This window comes from Stenella coeruleoalba (genome assembly GCF_951394435.1).
Source record: "Stenella coeruleoalba genome assembly, chromosome: 19".
NCBI lineage: Eukaryota > Metazoa > Chordata > Mammalia > Artiodactyla > Delphinidae > Stenella > Stenella coeruleoalba.
This window is the reverse complement of record NC_137165.1, coordinates 32,723,049-32,745,738: the sequence shown is the minus strand read 5'-3', so window position 1 is coordinate 32,745,738 and position 22,690 is coordinate 32,723,049. Positions and strand designations below refer to the sequence as shown.

General features: G+C 37.8%; 1 protein-coding gene across 6 annotated transcripts in view; it reads right to left on the bottom strand.

Moving 5' to 3' along the window:
* The window catches only part of INTS2 (integrator complex subunit 2), a 53,680-nt gene that overhangs the window by 17,793 nt on the left and 13,197 nt on the right, over positions 1–22,690 (bottom strand). For all 6 annotated transcript variants that reach the window (XM_079905385.1, XM_079905390.1, XM_079905386.1 and 3 more), the window contains exons 9-15: positions 21,085–21,210; positions 16,509–16,580; positions 16,307–16,421; positions 14,007–14,075; positions 11,311–11,445; positions 9,776–9,952; positions 8,287–8,395 (exon numbers count right to left, since the gene is read on the bottom strand). In XM_079905385.1, the coding sequence (XP_079761511.1) occupies positions 8,287–8,395; positions 9,776–9,952; positions 11,311–11,445; positions 14,007–14,075; positions 16,307–16,421; positions 16,509–16,580; positions 21,085–21,210 (803 nt within the window). The remainder of the gene's footprint in view (positions 1–8,286; positions 8,396–9,775; positions 9,953–11,310; positions 11,446–14,006; positions 14,076–16,306; positions 16,422–16,508; positions 16,581–21,084; positions 21,211–22,690) is intronic.

Genomic DNA, 22,690 nt, shown 5'->3' with positions numbered 1-22,690 from the left:
TCTTTGTCTTATCTCCACCATATGCTATATGCCTGACACCCTCATCTCATTCCAAGGCACTTTGCTTGTACACAACAAAACTATATGAGCATCTCAACCAGGGTGTCCATAGTTTGAAAAAGCATTTCCAATATACTTTTTCTTTTCCAAATACAAACCACACAGTGTAAAGCTCAACAAATTTTTATTGAAGATAAGAAGCATATGAGTGCAAGTGTTAGAATAAAGGTTGAGAATCATTGCCTAAACAGACCATATACCTCTAGGTTAGATATAATCCCCCTTGTAAATTAATAAATTAGCATCCCAGTTTTCCACACAAATCTTTTATGAACTGAGTAAGAATGTATCTCAAAGCACAGTTGAAAAAAAACATAGGGCTTCCCTGGTGGCACAGTGGTTGAGAGTCCGCCTGCCAATGCAGGGGACACGGGTTTGTGCCCGGGTCTGGGAGGATCCCACATGCCGCGGAGCGGCTGGGCCCGTGGGCCATGGCCGCTGAGCCTGCACGTCCGGAGCCTCCGCAACGGGAGAGGCCACAGCAGTGAGAGGCCCGCGTACTGCAAAAAAATTAAAAATAAAAATAAATAAATAAAACATAGCTTCCAGTGACAGTCAAATTCTGGTCCCAACACCATCCAGATTGAAAAGGAAGAAGTAAAACTGTCACCATTTGCAGATATGGTATTATACAGAAAACCTTACAGACTCTATCAAAAAACTGTTAGAACTAAAAAAAAAAAAAAAAAAAAGGTGGTAAAAGCAACAAGTATTTCGGCCCACTTAAGTGACTCTCATGCAAACACTGAGGTGAATACGTGGGACCTCTACAGTAAGATGAGGGAGCTAGCATTTAAGGAGCACCTTAGGGTACATGGCTTTGTGCCAGAACCAAATAATTTCCTAAAGAGTAAAGTAGAGTTGGTTGGTAAATGAGTGGCTGAGGAGGCTTTTCTGGATGTCAAAGTTCCATAAAGGTAACAAGAATAAAAAAAAAAGAAAGAAAAAACCTGTTAAAATTAATAAACAAATTCAGTAAAGTTGCAAGATATAAAATCAATACACAAAAATCTGTTGTGTTTCTAATACACCAATAACAAACAATCAGAAAGAGAAATTAAGAAATCAACCCCATTTGGGGATATATGTATACGTATAGCTGATTCACTTTGTTATAGAGCAGAAACTAACACACCACTGTAAAGCAATTATACTCCAATACAGATGTTAAAAAAAAAAAAAAGAAATCAACCCCATTTACAACTGCATCAAAAAGAATAAAACACCTATGAATAAATGTAATCAAGGAGGTGAAAGACCTATATATTGAAAACTACAAGACATTAATGAAAGAAATTGAAGATAAAAATACATGAAAAAAGATGAAACTAGACCACTATCTTACACCACACACAAAAATGAACTCAAAATGGATCAAAGACTTGAACCTAAGACCGGAAACCATATAACTCTCAGAAGAAAACACAGGTGCTAAGCTCCCGGACACAGGTCTTGGCTGATTTTTTTGAATCTGACACCAAAAGCAAAACCAACAAAAGCAAAATAAACAAGTGGGACTACTGCAAACTATAAAGCTTCAGAACAGCAAAGGAAACCATCAATAAAATGAAAAGGCAACCTACTAAACGGGAGAAAATATTTGCAAATCATATATCTGATATGGGGCTAATATGCAAAATATATTTAATAACTCAAGAGCAAAAAATCAAACAATCCAATTTAAAAATGGGCAGAAGGGGACTTCCCTGGTGGCACAGTGGTTAAGAATCCGCCTGCCAATGCAGGGGACACAGTTTGATCCCTGGTCTGGGAAGATCCCACATGCTGCGGAGCAACAAACCCCATGCGCCACAACTACTGAGCCTGCGCTCTAGTGCCCGCAAGCCACAACTACTGAGCCTGCCTGCCACAACTACTGAAGCCTGCACGCCTAGAGCCCATGCTCTGCAACAAGAGAAGCCACCACAATGAGAAGCACATGCACTGCAAAGAAGAGTAGCCCCCGCTCACTGCAACTAGAGAAAGCCCACACACAGCAATGAAGACACAATGCAGCCAAAAATAAATAATAAATTAAAAATAAATAAATTTTTTATAAATGGGCAGAAGATCTGAATAGACATTTTCCCAAAGAAGACATACAGAGGTACAACAGGTACATGAAAAGATGCTCAACGTCACTAATCATCGGGGAAATGGAAATCAAAACCACAATAAGCTATCACCTCATACCTGTTGGAAGGAGTATTATCAAAAAGACAATAAACAAGTGTTGATGAAGATAAGGACAAAAGGAAACACTTGTGCACTATTGGTAGGAATGTAAATTGGTGCAGCCACTATAAAAAACAGTATGGAAGGACTTCCCTGGTGGTGTAGTGGTTAAAAATCCACCTGCCAATGCAGGGGACATGGGCTCAATTCCTGGTCTGGGAAGATCCCACATGCTGTGGCACAACTAAGCCCATGAGCCACAACTACTGAAGCCCGCGCATCCTAAAGCCCACACACCACAACTACTGAGCCCACACGCCACAACTACTGAAGCCCACGCGCTCTAGGGCCCGTGTGCCGCAACTACTGAGCCTGCATGCCACAACTACTAAAGCCCATACGCCTACAGCCCGTGCTCCACAACAAGAGAAGCCACCACAATGAGAAGCCCGCACACCGCAACGAAGAGTAGCCCCTGCTTGCAGTAACTAGAGAAAGCCCGTACACAGCAATGAAGAGCCAACCCAGCCAAAAACAAATAAATAAAAAATAAATTAATTAAAAGAAAGAAAACAGTATGAGGTTACTCGAAAAATTAAAAATAGAACTACCACATGATCCAGCAATTTCCCATCTAGGTATTTATCTGAAGAAAATGAAAACACTAACTTGAATAGATTATATATACCCACATGTTCACTGCCACATTATTTACAATAGCCAAGATATAGAAACAATCTAAGTGTCCATCAATGGATGAATGGATAAAGAAAATATGAGATACATACACATACACACACACACACACACACACACACACACACACATATACATACAATGGAACGTTATTCAGCCATAAAAAAGAATGAAACTTTGCCATTTGTGACAACATGGGTGGAACTGGAGGGCATAATGCTAAGCAAAATAAGTCAGACAGAGAAAGACAAATACCATATGACCTCTTTTATATGTGGAATCATAAAAAAACAAAAACAAAAAAACCTTCAAAGATACAGAGAAATCATTGGTGGCTGCCAGAGGAGCAGGGGATGAGGGGTAAAAGAAATAGGGGAAGAGCGTCAAAAGGTAAAAAAGCGAAAAAAGAAAAGAAAAAAAAAGAAAAAGAAATTCAATACTAAAAACCAATTTGAAACCACAACTCTGTGGCCCATCTTGATGGATATAAAATAATATTACTGTTTGTACAAAATAACATTAAAGAGGAAAAATGGAATATAAAATGGTATTAAGATAGATTGATTATAACTAGGCAAAATGCTAATATACACTAGTAAAGATAGATTATTTTGAATAATAAAAACGGATTAATATTAAATATATATAAGTTCCAGTGATGGTCAAATCCTGGTTCCAACCCTTACAACTAAGGGAAGTCACTTAACTTCCCTGTGCCTCAGTGTTCTCACCTGTTACATAAAGACAACAACAGTACCTATCTCACAGAATTGTTGTGAGGGTTTACATGAGTTAACAGGTGTAAAGAGCTTCAAGTAGTGTTTGGCACATAACAAGAACGCAAATGTTAGCCAGTATTATTAAGATCTAGAGTCCCCAAGATCAACTTAGGGTAAAGTATCAACATTTAAGTTTCTGGACCTATGAAACTGAAGACAAAATCCTGTTCACATCTTAATAATTCCATCAAAGAACTAGCAGCCCATGAAGCCCTACCTAAAGCAATTATTTCTCTTTAACATCTCTGTGAAATACAACATCAAGGATACTTAATCTTCCAGTAAAAGACTAAACTATAATTATGAAAGGCCTATGGGAAGATCATTGGTTTTATATATTCAACATGAGCAATCACACTTCCAATTTTCTTCCAACGTGTCGCTTTCAAAGATTCAAATCTGGGGCTTCCCTGGTGGCGCAGTGGTTGAGAGTCCGCCTGCCAATGCAGGGGACACGGGTTCGTGCCCCGGTCTGGGAAGATCCCACATGCCGCGGAGCGGCTGGGCCCGTGAGCCATGGCCGCTGAGCCTGCGCATCCGGAGCCTGTGCTCCGCAACAGGAGAGGCCACAACAGTGAGAGGCCCCCGTACCGCAAAAAAATAAATAAATAAGTAAAAAATTAAAAGGGTAGATTAAAAACATATGATTCCAACTTTGTGAAAGTTATCATATGTGCAAAGACTAAAGGGTTTTCTAGCAAAATTCTATGGTGATTACCTCTGGGCAGCAGAATTATGGGTGGTTTTACTTTGGTCTTTGTACATTTTTCACTTCCTCAATTTCCTCCAGTAAACACACTTTTAATAAATGTTTTTATTTTAAAAGCCAGTTCTTTTGCATTAAGATATGAAAGCAATCAGGTAAATAAGTTTAAAATTCTTATACGGTTACTCTACACTACAATCATTTAACTCTTAGAACCTTTTTTGGTCAAACTTGATTTTACAGCACTGAAACTTCAAGCTGCCAAGAAAAAACATCTGCCAGTGTTTGCTTAAAGGTTTTTGCATTTTGATAGAGGCAGTTAGAGTTAACTTTCTTCTAGGAAGAAAATAATTAACTATCGGGTGCAAAGAAAAACTTCAAGTTCAGGAATTCAGAGGCAGTAAACATTACAGTTTCCCAAATACCACAGTATGTGTCTTGTTCTGCTGCTGACAAAGGAGGAAACTTCACACGAAACGGGACAGAAGCAGAAAAGGCAGCCAGACCCTGTTTTTAAATGAAGTTAAGCTTGAGGGAGAGAGTTAAGCAAGTAATACTTTTAGCTACTTAGGAGTGAGACTGTGTTTAGGATCCCACTGGCTGCTTTAAGAGCAGATAAACAGTTTCTCATATGTTCAATATTCATTAGTATTGTTTTTACTTCAAAAGCATGTAAAAACAAACTTTTACCTAGTAATAAAGTCTTCAGATATAATAAATAGGAAACACTTTTAAGTATAAAAACTGGAAATATAATGGTAATGCTCATATTTTAATTGGGTATTAGTACACAGGGATTTATTGTATTATTATTTCTTACACATATTCTTTTGGATCAATACACTATTTAACTAAAATTAATATATACACATGGATTATAAATATTTTAAAACAAATCAAAAATATGCATATGTGAAAAAATATGTACATATACAAACCCATTTTTTAATGACTATGATATTCTAATACTTGGCTCTATCTCAAGTGTCAGAATTCCATATTTGAGCTTCTACAGCTACCTGGTGGCTGCTAATAATGTTTAATATAAAGACCAAAACCACAGACCAGTTAACAAGCTACTGAAACTACAACACAACTTCACAGGTAGGAATAAATTTGAGGAAGAATACTTATCTTTTTTGGCTGTGGAAAAGCAAAATTCTCTCATGTTGTGACATATTCTCCAATTATTTATTCCCTGTGGAGATAAGAAACTAGACTAGAAAAAAATCTCCTGAACTATGGGAAAAAATTCTCCAAGGAAAGGTTGATCCCTCCATCTGTCTTCTACATCCCATCTCCTCTCACTTATCAAGGACATCCCTCCAGGAATTCTCTCATCAGCCTTCCCTCTCTACTAGATTACTCCCAACAGAATACAAACATTCTCTTAGCTCTTTCACCTTAAAAAGAAAAAAAAAAAGTCCTCTCCTGACCTCATTTTCCTCTCCAATTATCACATTCATTTCTCTCCTTCTCTTTACAGTTCCTCAAAAGAACTGTCTGTACGCACTGTCTCCAGTATATCTCCTCTAATTTTCTTTTGAATCCACTACAATCAGGCTTTCATCCTAAAAACAAGTGTTCACTTTACTAATAAAACTGTAAAGGTCAAAGGACCTCCAGCAAGCTATATGCGGTCATCAGCTGAGTCCTAACCTTACTTGATCCATCAACATCATTTTACACAGGTGATCTCTCTCTCCTCTTTGAAACATTCTTTCCTTGGCATCCAGGACAACACATCCTCCTGAGTCTCCTCCTACGCCTTCCCGTTTGGTAATCTTACTTAATGTCATGATTTTAAATACCATATATATGCTGAAGAATCTCAAAGCTTCAGTGCTGGTATCTCCCCTAAATTCTAGGCCAGTATTTACAACTGTTTCCATAACATCCCCACTTGAAAGTCTATCAGACATCTCAAACTCCATACATCCAAAACGAGCTCCTGATCCCCCACATACCTGCTCATTTATTTCAGTCCATAGCCATTTTATAGGTTAGGCCAAAAGCCTCCACATCAACCTTGGCTCCTGTCTCTCAAACCTCATGAATCCATCAGCAAAACCTCTCAGCTCTACCCTCAAAATACATATACAGGGACTTCCCTGGTGGTGCAATGGTTAAGAATCTGCCTGCCAATGCAGGGGACACGGTTCGATCCCTGGTCCAGGAAGATCCCACATGCCACAGAGCAACTAAGCCCCTGCAGCATTACTGAGCCTGCGATCTAGAGCCCACGAACCACAACTACTGAGCCCACATGCCACAACTACTGAACCCCGCGTGCCTAGAGCCCATGCTCCACAACAAGAGAAGCCACCGCAATGAGAAGCCAGTGCACCACAACGAAGAGTAGTCCCCTCTCGCCACAACTAGAGAAAAGCCTGCGCGCAGTAATGAAGACCCAGCGCAGCCAAAAAAGAAAAAAATACATATACACTGCTACCAGTCCAGACCACCACCATCTCTTGCCTAGAATCTTAGAAAAACCTAACAACTTTCCTCTAATCTCCCAGTTCCTTTTCCAAGACTCAATCCAGGCTGGGTTGTACTCCTAGCCTAAAATCCTTAACTTTCCAATTAAGATCCATCAGACTATTGCATAAAGAACAGCAGCTTCACACGAACCAGGGTTGAACTGAGCATGTCATTGGGGACTGGGATACATAATCTTTAAAGGTCCTTCCAGTCCAAAAAATTCTGAGTGACCTGTTAATTCTGCATGGTATATACACAAAAGTTGGCTACACTAGTCTCTGTACTTTTCTGTATTAAGATTTTTTTTGCTAGACATTAATTTAAACAAAAACTAAGGGTGTATCTTAGTCCCCTGCTACAGTATTAATGGTCTGAGTTCTCCCCAGAATACCTCCTCGTAACTCATTCCTCTACTATCCATTAAATCACAAGTGTCATATTCCTTAACAGAATTCATTACATGTGGATAAAAGTGGGAGCCCCCTAATGCTTATTATTAGCCCATCTTGTCCCCGATATGACAAAGACTATAATTACAGTTGTGGTATATCATCTGTACAACCCTGACACCTGTAGTCAGAAAAGAAAGAAGCTGAGAAATGCACAGAATACTTAAAACACAATACTTCAGGAAAATAAAAGAAACTGGTCTGCCACACACTGAAGAGTAACTTTAATTTATAACTTTCAAAAAGTAAAACCACTCAGCTATGACAAATTACCTCCCTTAAAAGAATTCTCCCTGCATTATATGCCTACGACTTTTTAATGACACTCTTTGTGTTTCAAATATGGAACTAAATATATTTAACAAGCCTAAAATACAGGTGAATATTCTTTTTCAAATAGAGGAAAACGTACTACTTTATACTGATATCATTTATGCTAAATCTAACCTTCTGATATTATATGAAATAGCTAAGTCTGAAAGCCTAGTTCAGTGATAATTTCAATGGCAAAGGAAAACCTACTACTAGTTTTTTCTACTGCTTTGATTAGACTGTTACTCTTCACACTAATGGAAGGAAGAATAGGGCACAGATTGAAATCAAGTAAAAATATTTCAGTTGCAGTTCCTTTAGGTTTATCTCTTAATTTACATTTAGTTAGTAAGGTCACTAAAATTGTTAAAATACAAACAATTCAGTTATCCATTAATTCAGCCTGCTAAAAGCAGCACTGAGCCTTAAGAGGTGGCTATATGCCCACACATACATGTATTTATGCATCAGAGTACACAATGCCTCCATTGCAAAGACTGTAGAATGATGCTGGAGCTTGTTAGAATATTTGACCTTATTTTCTCATACAGCAGCCTAGAGAGTAACAAAATATAAGCAAATAAGATGAACTATCACTAGAAACATTCGCCTATGCACAACTTACCTAAAGTCTTTGTGTTTGCTAGGAGAGCTTCTTCGTAAGACAGTGTATAATAAAGCACCAAAAGCTGTGCTGTGATACTGAAACGCTGATTAAGGCGGATGTTGTCACCCTGGAGGTAATATTATAAATACTTTAAAATACTGTTAAATTTCATGAGTGCTTTTTGATAGCAAAAGCATTCAAAATAGATTATTCAGTGTTGCTGCTCCCAAGCTGGAACAAGTTGGGAGAAGTGTTGCTGTGTTCGCATTAAACTCAAAGAGACAACTTGAAGTCTAAGTTAAATTTGAGATGGCTTGGGAGATGAAAAGCAACATGCTTAACAGTTTTTAAGATAGGAAGGGGCTTCCCTGGTGATGCGGTAGTTAAGAATCCACCTGCCAATGCAGGGGACATGGGTTCGAACCCTGGTCCGGGACGATCCTACATGCCGTGGAGCAACTAAGCCCGTGCACCACAACTACTGAGCCCACGTGTCACAACTACTAAGCCCGCGCGCCCTAGAGCCCGTGCTCAGCAACAAGAGAAGCCATCGCAATGAGAAGCCCATGCACCGCAACGAAGAGTAGCCCCCGCTCACTGCAACTAGAGAAAGCCCACGTGCAGCAACAAAGACCCAACGCAGCCAAAAATAAATAAAATTTTTAAAAAGTTACTGTTTTTTTAAAAAAAAAGAAGATAGGGCTTCCCTGGTGGCACAGTGGTTGAGAGTCCGCCTGTCGATGCAAGGGACACAGGTTCGTGCCCCGGTCCGGGAAGATCCCACATGCCGCGGAGCAGCTGGGCCCATGAGCCATGGCCGCTGCGCCTGCACGTCCAGAGACTGTGCTCCGCAACAGGAGAGGCCACAATAGTGAGAGGCCCACGTACCACAAAAAAAAGAAGATAGGGGAAAAAAAGGCAACAGCAGCCCCATCAGGCTGCTTCTCAAAAAGCTTTACAGGAGTCTCAAGTATTATCTGAAATTACCACAAAGAAAATAATTCCTAAAAATGATATTGGACAGTTAAGTATATTTGGAGAAAAAAGATTTTCTTCAAGTTTTCCATTAATAGTCTAGGTAGATCTCAGATCCCCAGGAAACTAAATAAAGCTGGTTGAACGTGTGGAAATGTCATGTAGTCCGTTGGTAAACACACAACTTCCACAGCACTCCTTAAGCTTTAAAATGGAGCTCCTGGGACTTCCCTGGAGGTCCAGTTGTTAAGACTCCATACTCCCAATGCAAGGGGCACAGCGCGGCCAAAAAAAAACAAAAGGAAAATGGAGCTCTTGAAAGAATTCCTCAAAAAGTGCCTATTCAACAAACTACTTGGAACTAATACCATTCTTTTAATATTTATAAGTAATCTAAAAAAACTGAATACCATCTTAAATTCAGAACCACCTAGAAGTTGTTCTCCTCTAATAATCAGGGAAAAAAACATGGAGTCAGTCCAAAGAATAAAAGAAAAATAAGCTAATAAATGTAGAAAAGCCACTATTTTACCCCAATGACTCCTTGGAAAATATTGAGTATCTCCTGTTCTGTGACTGGCTGATTTGTGGCTTCTGGATTAGATTTAGATGCAGGAGTAAGTATAGAATTTATGTACACGTCAATCAGAGGAAGTAGTTGAGGATGGAGTGGAGTGGAGGTTTCACAGAGCTGTCTATAAATCCAGTCCTAAAAAAGAAGGTTGCAGGCACCAAATCAATTATGGCAATAAGAAAAGGCAAGCAAAATTTTAAAAGCACATATAATATTACATTATTTATGAATCAGTGAAACTATTAACTTTTAGCAGTTATTAATTATCCAGTTTCACAGTTGTCTTTGATTTAAAAATAGGAAATACTTTTATACCCTAAAGTTGAGAATACCGTGAAGTGGAAGATAAATCTAAAATGATGAGTTTTGAGTTTGGACTTCGGGTTTTTAATCTATTAGTTTTCAAGTAGTGGGAAAAACACTGTTAAGTCCCTTCTATATCAGTATTTAGAGCACCATATGTGTTGTTGTAGAAGACCCCACAACAGAAAGAAATTTAGCGAGAGGGATAGCTCTTCACAACAAACCCTCAGACAGATTAAGAAAGTGACTCTGACAACCACTTATGGGAGATTAACTATCTACACAAATAGAGGCCAAGAAGATACGCTGGGTGTGCATTTGGACTCTTAATTCTTATCTATTATATTGCTAAAAATATAAAGAAGCAGACGATACAATCAAGATGGAAAATAACTTCACTAAATCATGATAACAAGGATAATTAAATGTGATATATCAATGTATATATTGTTCATGGTTCTTTATAAATAAAATTGCCTCTTAGAAATGGTCCAAACAGAGTTCTTTTACCTCCTGGAGTTCAGCCTTTTCTTTAGAGGACCTTTTAACCGTTTGGTATAGCCAACTACATAACAAATTGAAAACATATCAAAAATATGTTCAAGTTAGATGTTAGATATCCTTATGACAAATGTACAAATACTGGTCATGGCTAACCAGCAACTTTCTCAGTTTGGTGAACAAAACCAAGTACAGAAAACGGCAATTTTTACTAAGGTTTAATGAAATAGCTAAACGATATTACTGAGAATTTAAAAGGTACTAGTGTACATTTTGTAAATAACTGAACAGTTATACTGTTTTAAAAATCTGAAATTGGGCTTCCCTGGTGGCGCAGTGGTTGAGAGTCCACCTGCCGATGCAGAGGACACGGGTTCGTGCCCCGGTCCAGAAAGATCCCACATGCCACGGAGCGGCTGGGCCCGTGAGCCATGGCCGCTGAGCCTGCGCGTCTGGAGCCTGTGCTCCGCAATGGGAGAGGCCACAACAGTGAGAGGCCCACGTACCGCAAAAAAAAATTTAAAAAAAAAATCTGAAATTGAGAGCCTAATTACTATAACTATATAAACGACTAGTAACTAGACACACTTCACACACGAAACCCACAGCAAAGGTCTACAAACTGAAACGGAACTGGGAAGAAAGCACTAACTTAGGTTGTAGCTGGAAATATAAATGTAAGGTCATACTTTTATTGATACTTTGTGCTTTGTAAAGGAACGACTCCTCAGAAGCTGGTAAATACAATGAATAGGCAAAAATCCAGTAATGTTGGCACTCAGGTTGCTGGTGACAGGGACACGAACTGCATGAGCTGTGACAACCTAAAAGGGAAAAATAGTATTAATACATATGACAGAACCAAATATAAAATTATTCTGAAAGAGGGAGGATTAGCCAGGTAGACTGTCAAAACTTAATACAAATGTGGTCCTCAGGAAGGAATGATAAAAACCAATTATTACGTGATTTAATTATTTTTGAGTGATGAGGTAGCATCATACAAATATTTAGGTATTTGTAAAGTTCTCTACATTTTAAAAGTTGCTTCTGAACACAGATATGTTGATGGGGGTTAGAGTAAGGTTAAAAAATATATAAAATTTGGAATCATAAAATCTGGGCTCAATGACTTTAGCTAAGTCATTTTATCTTCTGAGTCTATTTTCACATCTACAAAACGAGACAATATTGTCTTACTTGCTTCAAAAGGTTTTTGCGAGAGGGAAATAAATTTCTTTGGAAAAATATATGTGACTTATAAAGTATCACATAAATATAAACAGGAATTTTTATTGTTATTCTCACTGTGTCATGCACAGACCACTAATTGTCTTTCAGAGACCCTCCCCAAAGGTGTCTTCCAGTTAGTTCAAACTAAACACATGAAAAATAACTTATGAGTCTCCTACATCCTATGTGTGACTGTTATGTGGGAGTGTATGTGCATTGATGGGAGAAGGCAGAGTTTGGTAAAGGAATGAGAATTTTTTTTTTTTGGCTGCACCACACAGCTTGCATGATCTTAGTTCCCTGACCAGGGATTGAACCCACGCCCTTGGCAGTGAAAAGGCAGAGACCTAACCAGTGGACTGCCAGGGAATTCCCGAGAACATTAATTAAACTAAAAGAAGCAAGAATTGGGCTTCCCTGGTGGCACAGTGGTTGAGAGTCCGCGTGCCCCGGTCAGGGAAGATCCCACATGCCGCGGAGTGGCTGGGCCCGTGAGCCGTGGCCGCTGAGCCTGCACGTCCAGAGCCTGTGCTCTGCAACAGGAGAGGCCACAACAGTGAGAGGCCCACGTACCGCCAAAAAAAAAAAAAAAGAAGCAAGAATTACAGATCTATGAGTATTTTCAAATATTTTATTTTTTAAGATATACATATTTTTGTATTATGAGATTTAAATCGATAAATGAACCTGGGAACTAATTTTATTTATTTTCTTAATTAATTTATTTATTTTTGGCTGCATTGGGTCTTCGTTGCGGTGCATGGGCTTCTCACTGCAGTGGCTTCTGTAATTGCAGAGCAGGGGCTCTAGGCACGCGGGCTTCAGTAGTTGTGGCTTGCAGGCTCCAGAGCACAGGCTCAGAAGCTGTGGTGCATGGGCTTAGTTGCTCTGCAGCACGTGGGATCTTCCTGCACCAGGGATCGAACCTGTGTCCCCTGCATTGGCAGGCGGATTCTTAACCACCACGCCACCAAGGAAGTCCCAGGAATTAATTTTAAATTTTAGCATAGTCTCCGTCAAAGACAAAAACCCTAATTCAAAAAGATACACGCACCCCAATGTTCATGGCAACACTATTTACAATAGCCAAGACATGGAAGTGACCTAAGTGTCCATTAACAGATGAATGGTGTGTGTGTGTGTGTGTGTGTGTGTATGTGTGTGTGTGTGATGGTATATTACTCTGCCATAAAAAAGAATGAAATAATGCCATTTTTATCAACATGGAATGACCTAGAGATTATCAAACTAAGTGAAGTAAGTTAGAGAAAGAAAAATATTGTATGATACCACTTATATGTGGAATCTGAAAAACAGTACAAATGAACTTATTTACAAAATAGAAACAGACTCATAGACATAGAAAACAAACTTATGATTACCAAAGGGGAAGGATGGGGAGGGATAAATTGAGAGTATAGGATTAACAGATACACAGTATCATATATAAAACAGATAAACAATAAGGATTTACTGTATAGCACAGAAAACTATATTCAATATATTGTAATGAACTATAATGGAAAAGAATAAAAAAAGAATATAGATATATACACATATATATGTATAACCATATCATTTTGCTATATATCTAAAACTAACACAATATTGTAAATCACCTATAATTCAATTTTTAAAAAAGAAAAAAAAAAGAATAGTCTCCATCACTGGAAAAATAAAATATCATTAGGATTACCCATGGACAAAAGTGCTAAAACTAAATAAGAACAGGTAAATACTAGAATAAGAAATTTAGACTCTAGCTTATCATCTAGTTAGACATGCACCTCACAGCTGAAAAGGTTTAAATAGGTTTCTATGTTATTTTTCTCCTGACAATACCAGTTGATTACCCTATGTGAGACTGCTACCATCAATATCTAAGACTATATTCTTAAGTATCTATTCAAAGTCTCCAAAATATGTAAATTTATTTATTACATGCTTTTGTATGTAGTAAATAGCTTTAAAAGTAAATTTTAAATAGGATTATTCTTTACAGAAGTTTCTAAGATTAAATAAATCATCACTGGAAACTAAAAAGGAATTAAAAAAACTATATAATGCTCCTAAACTGAAACATACAAGTTTTTCCCCAAAGAATGTTGTAAAAGAAAGTTAAAGTACCTAAGAATAAAGTTAAAAGAAGTACCTGCTCAGTAAAAATTTCCTGTGTGAAGATAGTCTTCATCCTGCTCAAGGAGCTTGGCTTAATTACAATCTAAAACAACCAAAAGAATTTCAACAGCATGTGAAAATAAAATATATAAAGCACAATTTTCTCTGGTAAATTTATTATCTAAAATGACTGTGATATATAAAATTAATGTTCAAATACTCTATTTCAGAAGTAGCTTCTCAAACCCAACATTAAAGTGTGGTTTTCCTCAGAAACTGAACCAACATATAAAAGTACTTAGTAAATATACCATTATTGGCGTTTCAAGCCAGTAGGAAGAAGTGGATTATTCAATAAATGGAGGTAGGATAGCTATCTTTCTGGATAATACCTATAAAGATTTGCACATGACACCATACCCAAAATCAACTCCAAATGTATTAAAAATTTAAATTTAAAACATGAGGCCACAAAAACACTAGAAGAAAATATAGGTGACCGTTTCTATAAACCTAAGGAAAGAAAAACATTTCTAAGCAGAAAAAGAAAGTAAGAACCACAAAAGAAATATTTAATGTATTGAACACATTGAAAATAATAATTTTCACATGGCAAAAAAGACTGGGAAAAATCAACTGCGACATATTATATTGTACTTCTCCACTTCTTTTTTTTTTTTTTTTTTGCGGTACGCAGGCCTCTCACTGTTGTGGCCTCTCCCGTTGCGGAGCACAGGCTCCGGACGCGCAAGCTCAGTGGCCATGGCTCACCGGCCCAGCCGCTCCGCGGCATGTGGGATCTTCCCGGACCAGGGCACAAACCGTGTCTCCTGCATCGGCAGGCGGACTCTCAACCACTGTGCCACCAGGGAAGCCCTGTACTTCTCCACTTTTAAAGACAATAAGGATTATAAGATGCACCACAGATTTAATAGTAGCTTTTCAAGAAAAAAAGAGGTGAAACACTACCACATTAACATTACACATCAACTGTGAAATGAATCCCAGTTTCAATATTGGGTAAAATATGTCTTGAAATCAATGAAATATTGGGTTGGCCAAAAAGTTCCTTCGGGTTTTTCCATAAGATGTTATAGAAAATCCCAAAGGAACTTTTTGGCCAACCCAATATGCTATATAAGGCATAAGAGCATATCATTTACATATAAAGAGCCCTTCTGAATCACTAAAAGGAAAAATAAATCAATAAAAATCCCTGGGACATCAATAAGCCTTTCACAAAAGAAATAAACCAGCTAAAACACATAGATTTTTTAAAACTACCCAAAAAAACTTCTATATAAACTGTAACTATAAAAAATAATAACCATAGTTTTACTAGTAATCAAAGAAATGCAAAATAAGTAAGACGATTTTTCACCATATTTGCAAAGATTAAAAAGAATGGTAATGCCCAGTGATGGTGAGAGTTTAGGAAAATAGGCACTCTCATTCACTAATGAGAACAGTTAAACTGGTATAATCTCTCTGGAAGATAATATGGCAATACACATTAAACAGCTTAACATCACCATACTTTTACTTAGTACTGCTTTCTAGAACTTCATCCTAATAATCCAAAAAGTGTTTGAAGATATACATGTATGAGTGCCTGTGCGTATATTTACATACATAAGGATATTCATCTAAGCATTATTCAGAAACTGGAAAATCTACATGGCAAATAAGAAAAGATCCATTAAGAATATCATGATCGGTCCATATGATGAACTACAATGCAGCCATTAAAAATTAGGGCTTCCCTGGTGGCGTAGTGGTTGAGAGTCCGCCTGCCGATGCAGAGGACACGGGTTTGTGCCCCAGTCCGGGAAGATCCCACATGCCGCGGAGCGGCTGGGCCCGTAAACCATGGCCACTGAGCCTGCGCGTCCGGAGCCTGTGCTCCGCAACGGGAGAAGCCACAACAGTGAGAGGCCCACGTACCGCAAAAAAAAAAAATATTATATTGTATTAGAATATTTATGGATATGAGGAAGTACTTATCATATATTGGTAAATTCATTAAAATTACAAAATATGTATATCAATTTAAAGAAAGAACAGATACCAGACTATTAACAGTACCTGATATCTCTGAACATGGAATTATATCTTTCCCTTCTTTATTGTGTTTTCTAAGTTTTCTACATAGAACACCTATTATTCTTGTGAATAGTGTTTTCATAATGTATTTTTTCCTAAGAGCTCTTGATAGTTTCAAACTATTAAACAACTAAAATTATTTCAAAATGAAAACAATCTATTTACTTAACATTACAAGAAAATGTCCAGCTTAGAAACACCGTCTTTAGAAAGAAGATAAAAAGAAATTACCTTCATCCCCAAAGTAGAACAGACCAAGTCAATGATAGCACTAAGTTGGTTGCTATGAAAGTACATAGCAACCAACAATAACATCTCCCCAAAAGAAGCAGAGACGCCTGAAGTACTGTTGAAACAGAAAAGAAAATATGAATTTCCAAAGAAAGGGATAAGAAAAACTTACTTAGCTAACTGAAACAAAAAGTCGTCTTACCTTTCAAAATAAGCTTCTTCTTTTATCATCCAACTTAGCCACACTACCATTAGCTGCTCCTGTTCAGGCGTACTATATAAAACATATCAGAAGTCACTGGTTTAAGTCAGATATACTAGCATAAGAATAAAACATCATTCTGGAATTATTTTTGGTAGAAATTATTTTTTCCTCAAAATAATGGCTTGTTGAATTGGCCATTAATTGTCATTGAGATATGAAGCAGTTCTACAAGAGAAGAATGAGAACCTTTACTTTTCTCTATGAATATGAATAGTCAAACCCTCTCAAAGTCTCAGTTACTGCATTTGAAGGTTGGAGAGAGTAAACGTCCTCACATTCCTTGGAAAAACAAAGGTCCTTTGGGATTAAAATGTTAGGATAACTGTACATACTAACAGCTGATACTTATTTCATATAGAAAAAAGTCTAGTGTTAAAACTTAATCATCAAAAAGTCACAAACTGAGTACAAGGACAGTAATAACTCAGACCATCTTTTACCTGGAAAATGAAATTTAGTTTATAGAAGCATTTTGAGCAGAACTCAAAATGACAGAGAAAAAAGTGATCACTATTCAAAAAGTAAAAAGAAACAGGCAGGGGCTCATCAGATATGAAAAATGGTTATAAAAACACACCAACAAGAATGACTTGTTTAAAGGGAATAATTATGATTTTTAAAAATAATTTTCATTGATCTCCTTCTACTTCATTGCAGTGTAAACAGGTAAAACGAAAAGCAACTACAAAGCCTGCTACCCAAAGCTAAGAAAATTAAAAAGGTCACTCTCAACCACACCTAAATCATTCCACTAATAAAAGACAGTGTTATGTAGTAGAAAGATTACAGCTTTAGAGCCTGCCAGATCGGAGTGGGAATCCCATCTCTGCTAATCACTGTTAGTGTGACCCTGAACAAGAAATTTAAATAATCTTTTTGAACTTTAGCTTTCCTATGTATAATATAAAGATAAAAATACCCACCTTACAGAAGTAATGAGGATTAGAGACAATGCTTAGAAATTACTTCAGGTTTTATATATATATATAAAACTGAATCACTTTGCTATACACCAGAAACTAACACAACATTGTAAATCAATTATAATTTAATAAAATAAATTTTTTAAAAAAGCAAGAAACTACTTCAGGTAAAGAGAAAAGAAAGTACTTCATTTCACGTACTTAATTTCATACCTTCCTGAAACACACAATTCAAACTACATTAAAGGGATTTTCTTAAAAGGCATAAATGCATAGGATGATGATGAGGGACAACAACACAAAATATTGGAAGACAGAGCCAATACAGATGAGTGATAACTGACTTAGCAGACCCGAGAAAGCAGAATACTAAACTGACAGGTGGGAAAACCAATCTACCACTTACACCACAGAATCCCCAAAGGCCTCAGAAACTGACAACTCCAGGCAGTTCTGGGAGTGAGAATGAAGACAGAAACTAAATATAGACAGTCTATATGAGCAGTAGACCTCCAAATCACCTCCATTCTACACACCTAGATGAATACCCATCCCCCAGTAGAGAGGAGACTAGAGATCTATTCTCTGGATATAGTAAAAGAGGGTGTCTCTGAACTGACGGACAATCAGGGATATCTAGAGCACCTTTCTGAAAGTAGAAGAATTATGTGAATGCTTATACTGCAGTCTGAGACATCCCAGCCCTTAACCCTCACTTTATTTATAGGCCTCCACTCCCCAAGCAAGACAATAGTCTTCTCTAAGACTCTGAAAAGCCCAAGAGTTTCCCATCTATGCATTCAGAAGTTCTAACCTGCTTTTTAGTTTCCCACTCTTAAATATGAACAGACAATCAAGAATTACCAAACTTGAAAAAAAGCTTCTAACTTGAAAAATATAGAACAAAAAAAGGCAGAAAAAAAGAAACTTAGAGAAAAGAAACAGAACAAGTAAAACCCCTTCAATCATTTTGATTAATATCAGAGAAACCATGCCACGATGAAGCAGTAGACAGTATAAAAAAGAAACAGGGCTTCCCTGGTGGCGCAGTGGTTGGGAGTCCGCCTGCCGATGCAGGGGACGCGGGTTCGTGCCCCGGTCCGGGAGGATCCCACGTGCCACGGAGCAGCTGGGCCCATGGGCCATGGCCGCTGGGCCTGCGCGTCCAGAGCCTGTGCCCCGCAGTGGGAGAGGCCACAGCGGTGAGAGGCCCACGTACCGCAAAAAAAAAAAAAGATCAGAATAAAAAAGAGCTCTTAGAAATTAAACACTAAATAGGATTAGAGGACAAGGTTGAGAACAAATCCTAAAAGGCAGTATAGGCAGTGTCTTTCTGAGGTGACTGAAATGTTCTAAAATTACATTGTGGTAATGGCTGCATGATTTTGTAAATATACTAAAAACTATTATATTGTTTATTAAGTTGTACACTTTAAAATGGGTGAATTTTATGGTATGTAAATTGTGTTTCAATAAAGCTGTTTTTTAAAATGCAGAACAAGACAAAGATAAGGAAAATAAGAAAGAATAAGAAAATAAGATGATAATTTTAGGAAGTCCAATATCCAAATAAGAGGAGGTTTCAAACAGAGAAAACCCATGTGGTAGACATTACCAACAAACTAGTTCAAGAAAATTTCCTAGAACTGAACACTGTGAGTTCCCAGGTTAAAAAGGCTAACTAAATACCTAGGATAAGGGCATTCCCTGGAGGTCCAGTGGTTAGGACTCAGAGCTCTCACTGCCAGGGCCCTGGGTTCGACCCTGGTCGGGGAACTAAGATCCCACAAGCCATGTGGCGTGGCCAAAAAAAAAAAAAAAAAAAAAAAAAAAAAACCTAAGATGAAAGACAAAACAGACCCATACAAAGGCATATCATCCAGAAATTTCAAAACCCTAGGGACAGGGCTTCCCTGGTGGCACAGTGGTTGAGAGTCCACCTGCCAATGCAGGGGACACGGGTTCGTGCCCCGGTCCGGGAAGATCCCACATGTCACGGAGCGGCTGGGCCTGTGAGCCATGGCTGCTGAGCCTGCGCGTGCGGAGCCTGTTGCTCCACAACGGGAGAGGCCACAACAGTGAGGGGCCCGCGTACCGCAAAAACAAAACAAAACAAAACAAAACAAAAAACCCTAGGGACAAAAGGCTAATCCTACATGACTCCATATTTAAAAAGAACAAGCCACAAAAAGGACCAGGAATCAGAATGTCATCAGATTTCTCAACAGTAACATTGGAAGTTAGAGGACAATAGAGCAAGACTTTCAAAATCCTCAAAGGGAATTATTTCCAACTTAGAATTCTATACCCCATCAAACTATCAATCAAGTGTCAAAGCAGAATAAAGACATTTTCAGACATACCCAGTCTTAAAATAATTTACCTCTCACATACCCATTCTAAAGAAGCAAAATGAGGGAGGAAATTTAAAAAGATGGAGGGACTTCCCTGGTAATCCGGTGGTTAAGACTCCATGCTCCCAATGCAGGGGGCCCAGTTTGATCCCTGGTCAGGGAACTAGATCCCATATGCTGCAAATAAGAGATCTCACATGCCACAACTAAAGATCCCACGTGCTGCAACTAAAGATACCGCATGCCACAAGGAAGATCCCGAGTGCCTCAACTAAGACCTGGCACAGCCAAATAAATAACTAAATAAATAAATAAAAGAAAAAAGTAAAAAGATGGAGACATAAGATGCAGGAAACAGAAGACCCAACAAAGGACAGCTGAAGCAAGTCCCCAAAATAATAGTGAAGAGCAATTCCCAGATGAGAGCTGTGTACCAGGTACAGAGGTAGCCAGTTCAGATGGGAGGTCAAAATGTTCCAGGAGAGATTTCCTCAAGAAAATGAAACTGGCAGAATATCTAATGAGTCTGAACATCTTGAGAGGAGGTTTAGATTGGCAGAGAGTTTGAGATCGCATTAATGTAAGCACACAAAATACAGAGCAAATGAAAAACAAAGAACAAAAACACAGGATAATTATTAATGGAGAAACAAGTTTTGCAAAAGAAAAGTAATCATCTGCTGCTTGGTTGAGCTTCCAATAGTGTAACATAAACAACTATGTATTGGTCAAAGCAAAATAATAACTGTACTGGGAGAATGGGAAGATAGAAAGGATGTGTAGATATGTTGAGGACAGAGAGAAAAGAGAGAACTAATTCCTTATTCTCATAGTGGGAAGTCAACAAATACTCCTAAAACGAAAAATCAGGATGTAGCGAATACAAACATGTTAATAAAGATGTGGTAGTAAAAACCAAAAGAATCAGCTGAAAGAACTGAAAGAAGCTGCTTCTAGGGAAGGGGAAACAGGGAGGGGGGGAATAAGGACTACAATTTGCCTCAAATCTTGAAGAACTCTTTTGACTCCTTTAAACAATGTGTACATGAAACTTTGATAAAGACAAATAAAATAACTGGCATACAAGAGATGCTACTGATATCCCTTTATTAAATAATACCAATGTCCCTATCTTAGACCATTTTGTAGTAAGCTCCTAATTAATTTTATACATGTGTTTTAATAAATAAACAAAAGCAGACCTTGAGAAAATAGTACAATTATATAGTTGGGTACCTGACAAGTGTAGAAAAGGCCAGGAGCATACAAAAGGAAAGTGAAACAAAGCGAACCCCAGCTGGTGTGGCAGGAGGACGGCTTGTCATCAACTGCAGTAATTGCTCAGCTTCTTCCTCAGTTGGTCTAAAAAAGGAATACATTATTAGGTTTTGCTTTTTTCAGTTGAGAGAAGGAAGAAGGGACTTCTCAACAGTTTAACCTTTCAGATACAAATCTTGAGCTTTATAATGTACCTCACTATTTATAAAATCTTTAATATCTTAAGACGTCAAAAGCAAAACTGTTGAATTCACAACCAGTGTTTTTCCTCAGACACAAATACAGGTAGTCCCCACTTTGCACAGTAGTGTGGGACCATAAAAATAACGATGCAAGCTGAAACTGCATCAAGATCTTAATAATCAATGGGGAAAATTACAGCTGTTCCACAACTTTTAAAATTTTTGTCAGGACATTAAAAACTCTGTTGGTTACAATGAATAGGGAAATTTTTTTAAATAGTAAAACTAATATTTATACAGCATTCTATAATTGGATATGTTAGAAACATTGGGAATTAAAGTGTTTTCTTTGTAAAAGATTTATCAAGAGTAGTTTGAACAGCCCTTGCCATCTTCTCATTGTATAACTTATAATATGGAGTGAGCATCTTCTCTAAGCCTTGATGAATTATCATACCCCCTTCTAAGTTTGGATCAGCTTCCAATATTTTATCCTTTGTACTTCCAGTCATGAAATATCTGAGAATTCCTTTAATGTGAAGATTTTTGTCAGCATCAGTCCTCTGGGTCTTCATCCTTTTTGTCACAATGACTTTCCTCAAGTTCGTCTTCACTAAGTTCACCTGGCTACGTATCTAGGGTCTCTCAAATGGCAGCACTGTCAACATTCTCACAGTCAGCTGTTTCTTCTATTTACGTTTGGCTCAAATGTCACTTCCAGCGTTAACTACTTTCTTTGCTACACTTTCATTTTTATTGGCCAATTCCCTCTTTCAATTATCCATTTCTGTAAAATATCACATGGGTTTATTCACTGAGAGACAAGGAGATGATACTACTACTCACTTTGCTGTCTGTTCATGAACTGAGTAATACTTGTACATTGACTAGTTACTGAAAGATTTTAAAAGAAATGATGTGATTGGTCACTGCTCATGATGTGCCTCTTTTATTTACACAGTGATTTGTGGCTTAAAAAGCTCTCAGCAAAGTTTGTACTTTATACAATAATTTGGTTAATGTATCATGGTAGTTGTTGAGGGAGCAGTGTTATTTAACTAAAGTGTGGTAACTGAAACTCATGTTAACAGAGACATGCAAAGTGAGGACTATATGTATAACAGTTGAGGACAGTATTCAAAAGGATGTAGTCCAGTGACTAAGAAATCTCGTGCTTAATAATCGCATCATATCAATTTTAAACAATCTATGATCTCAGTTGTAAAAGGAAATACAGAACACATTTACTTCAACTAGCTGCATGGGCTAGGTAAAGGATAACTCACAGATCGCTCATGATAGTCATGTGAAGCTGTGGTAGAGTCATAGGTTTCTTAACCTGCTCTCGCTCCTCCCATATTTACATAATTTTATTTACAATC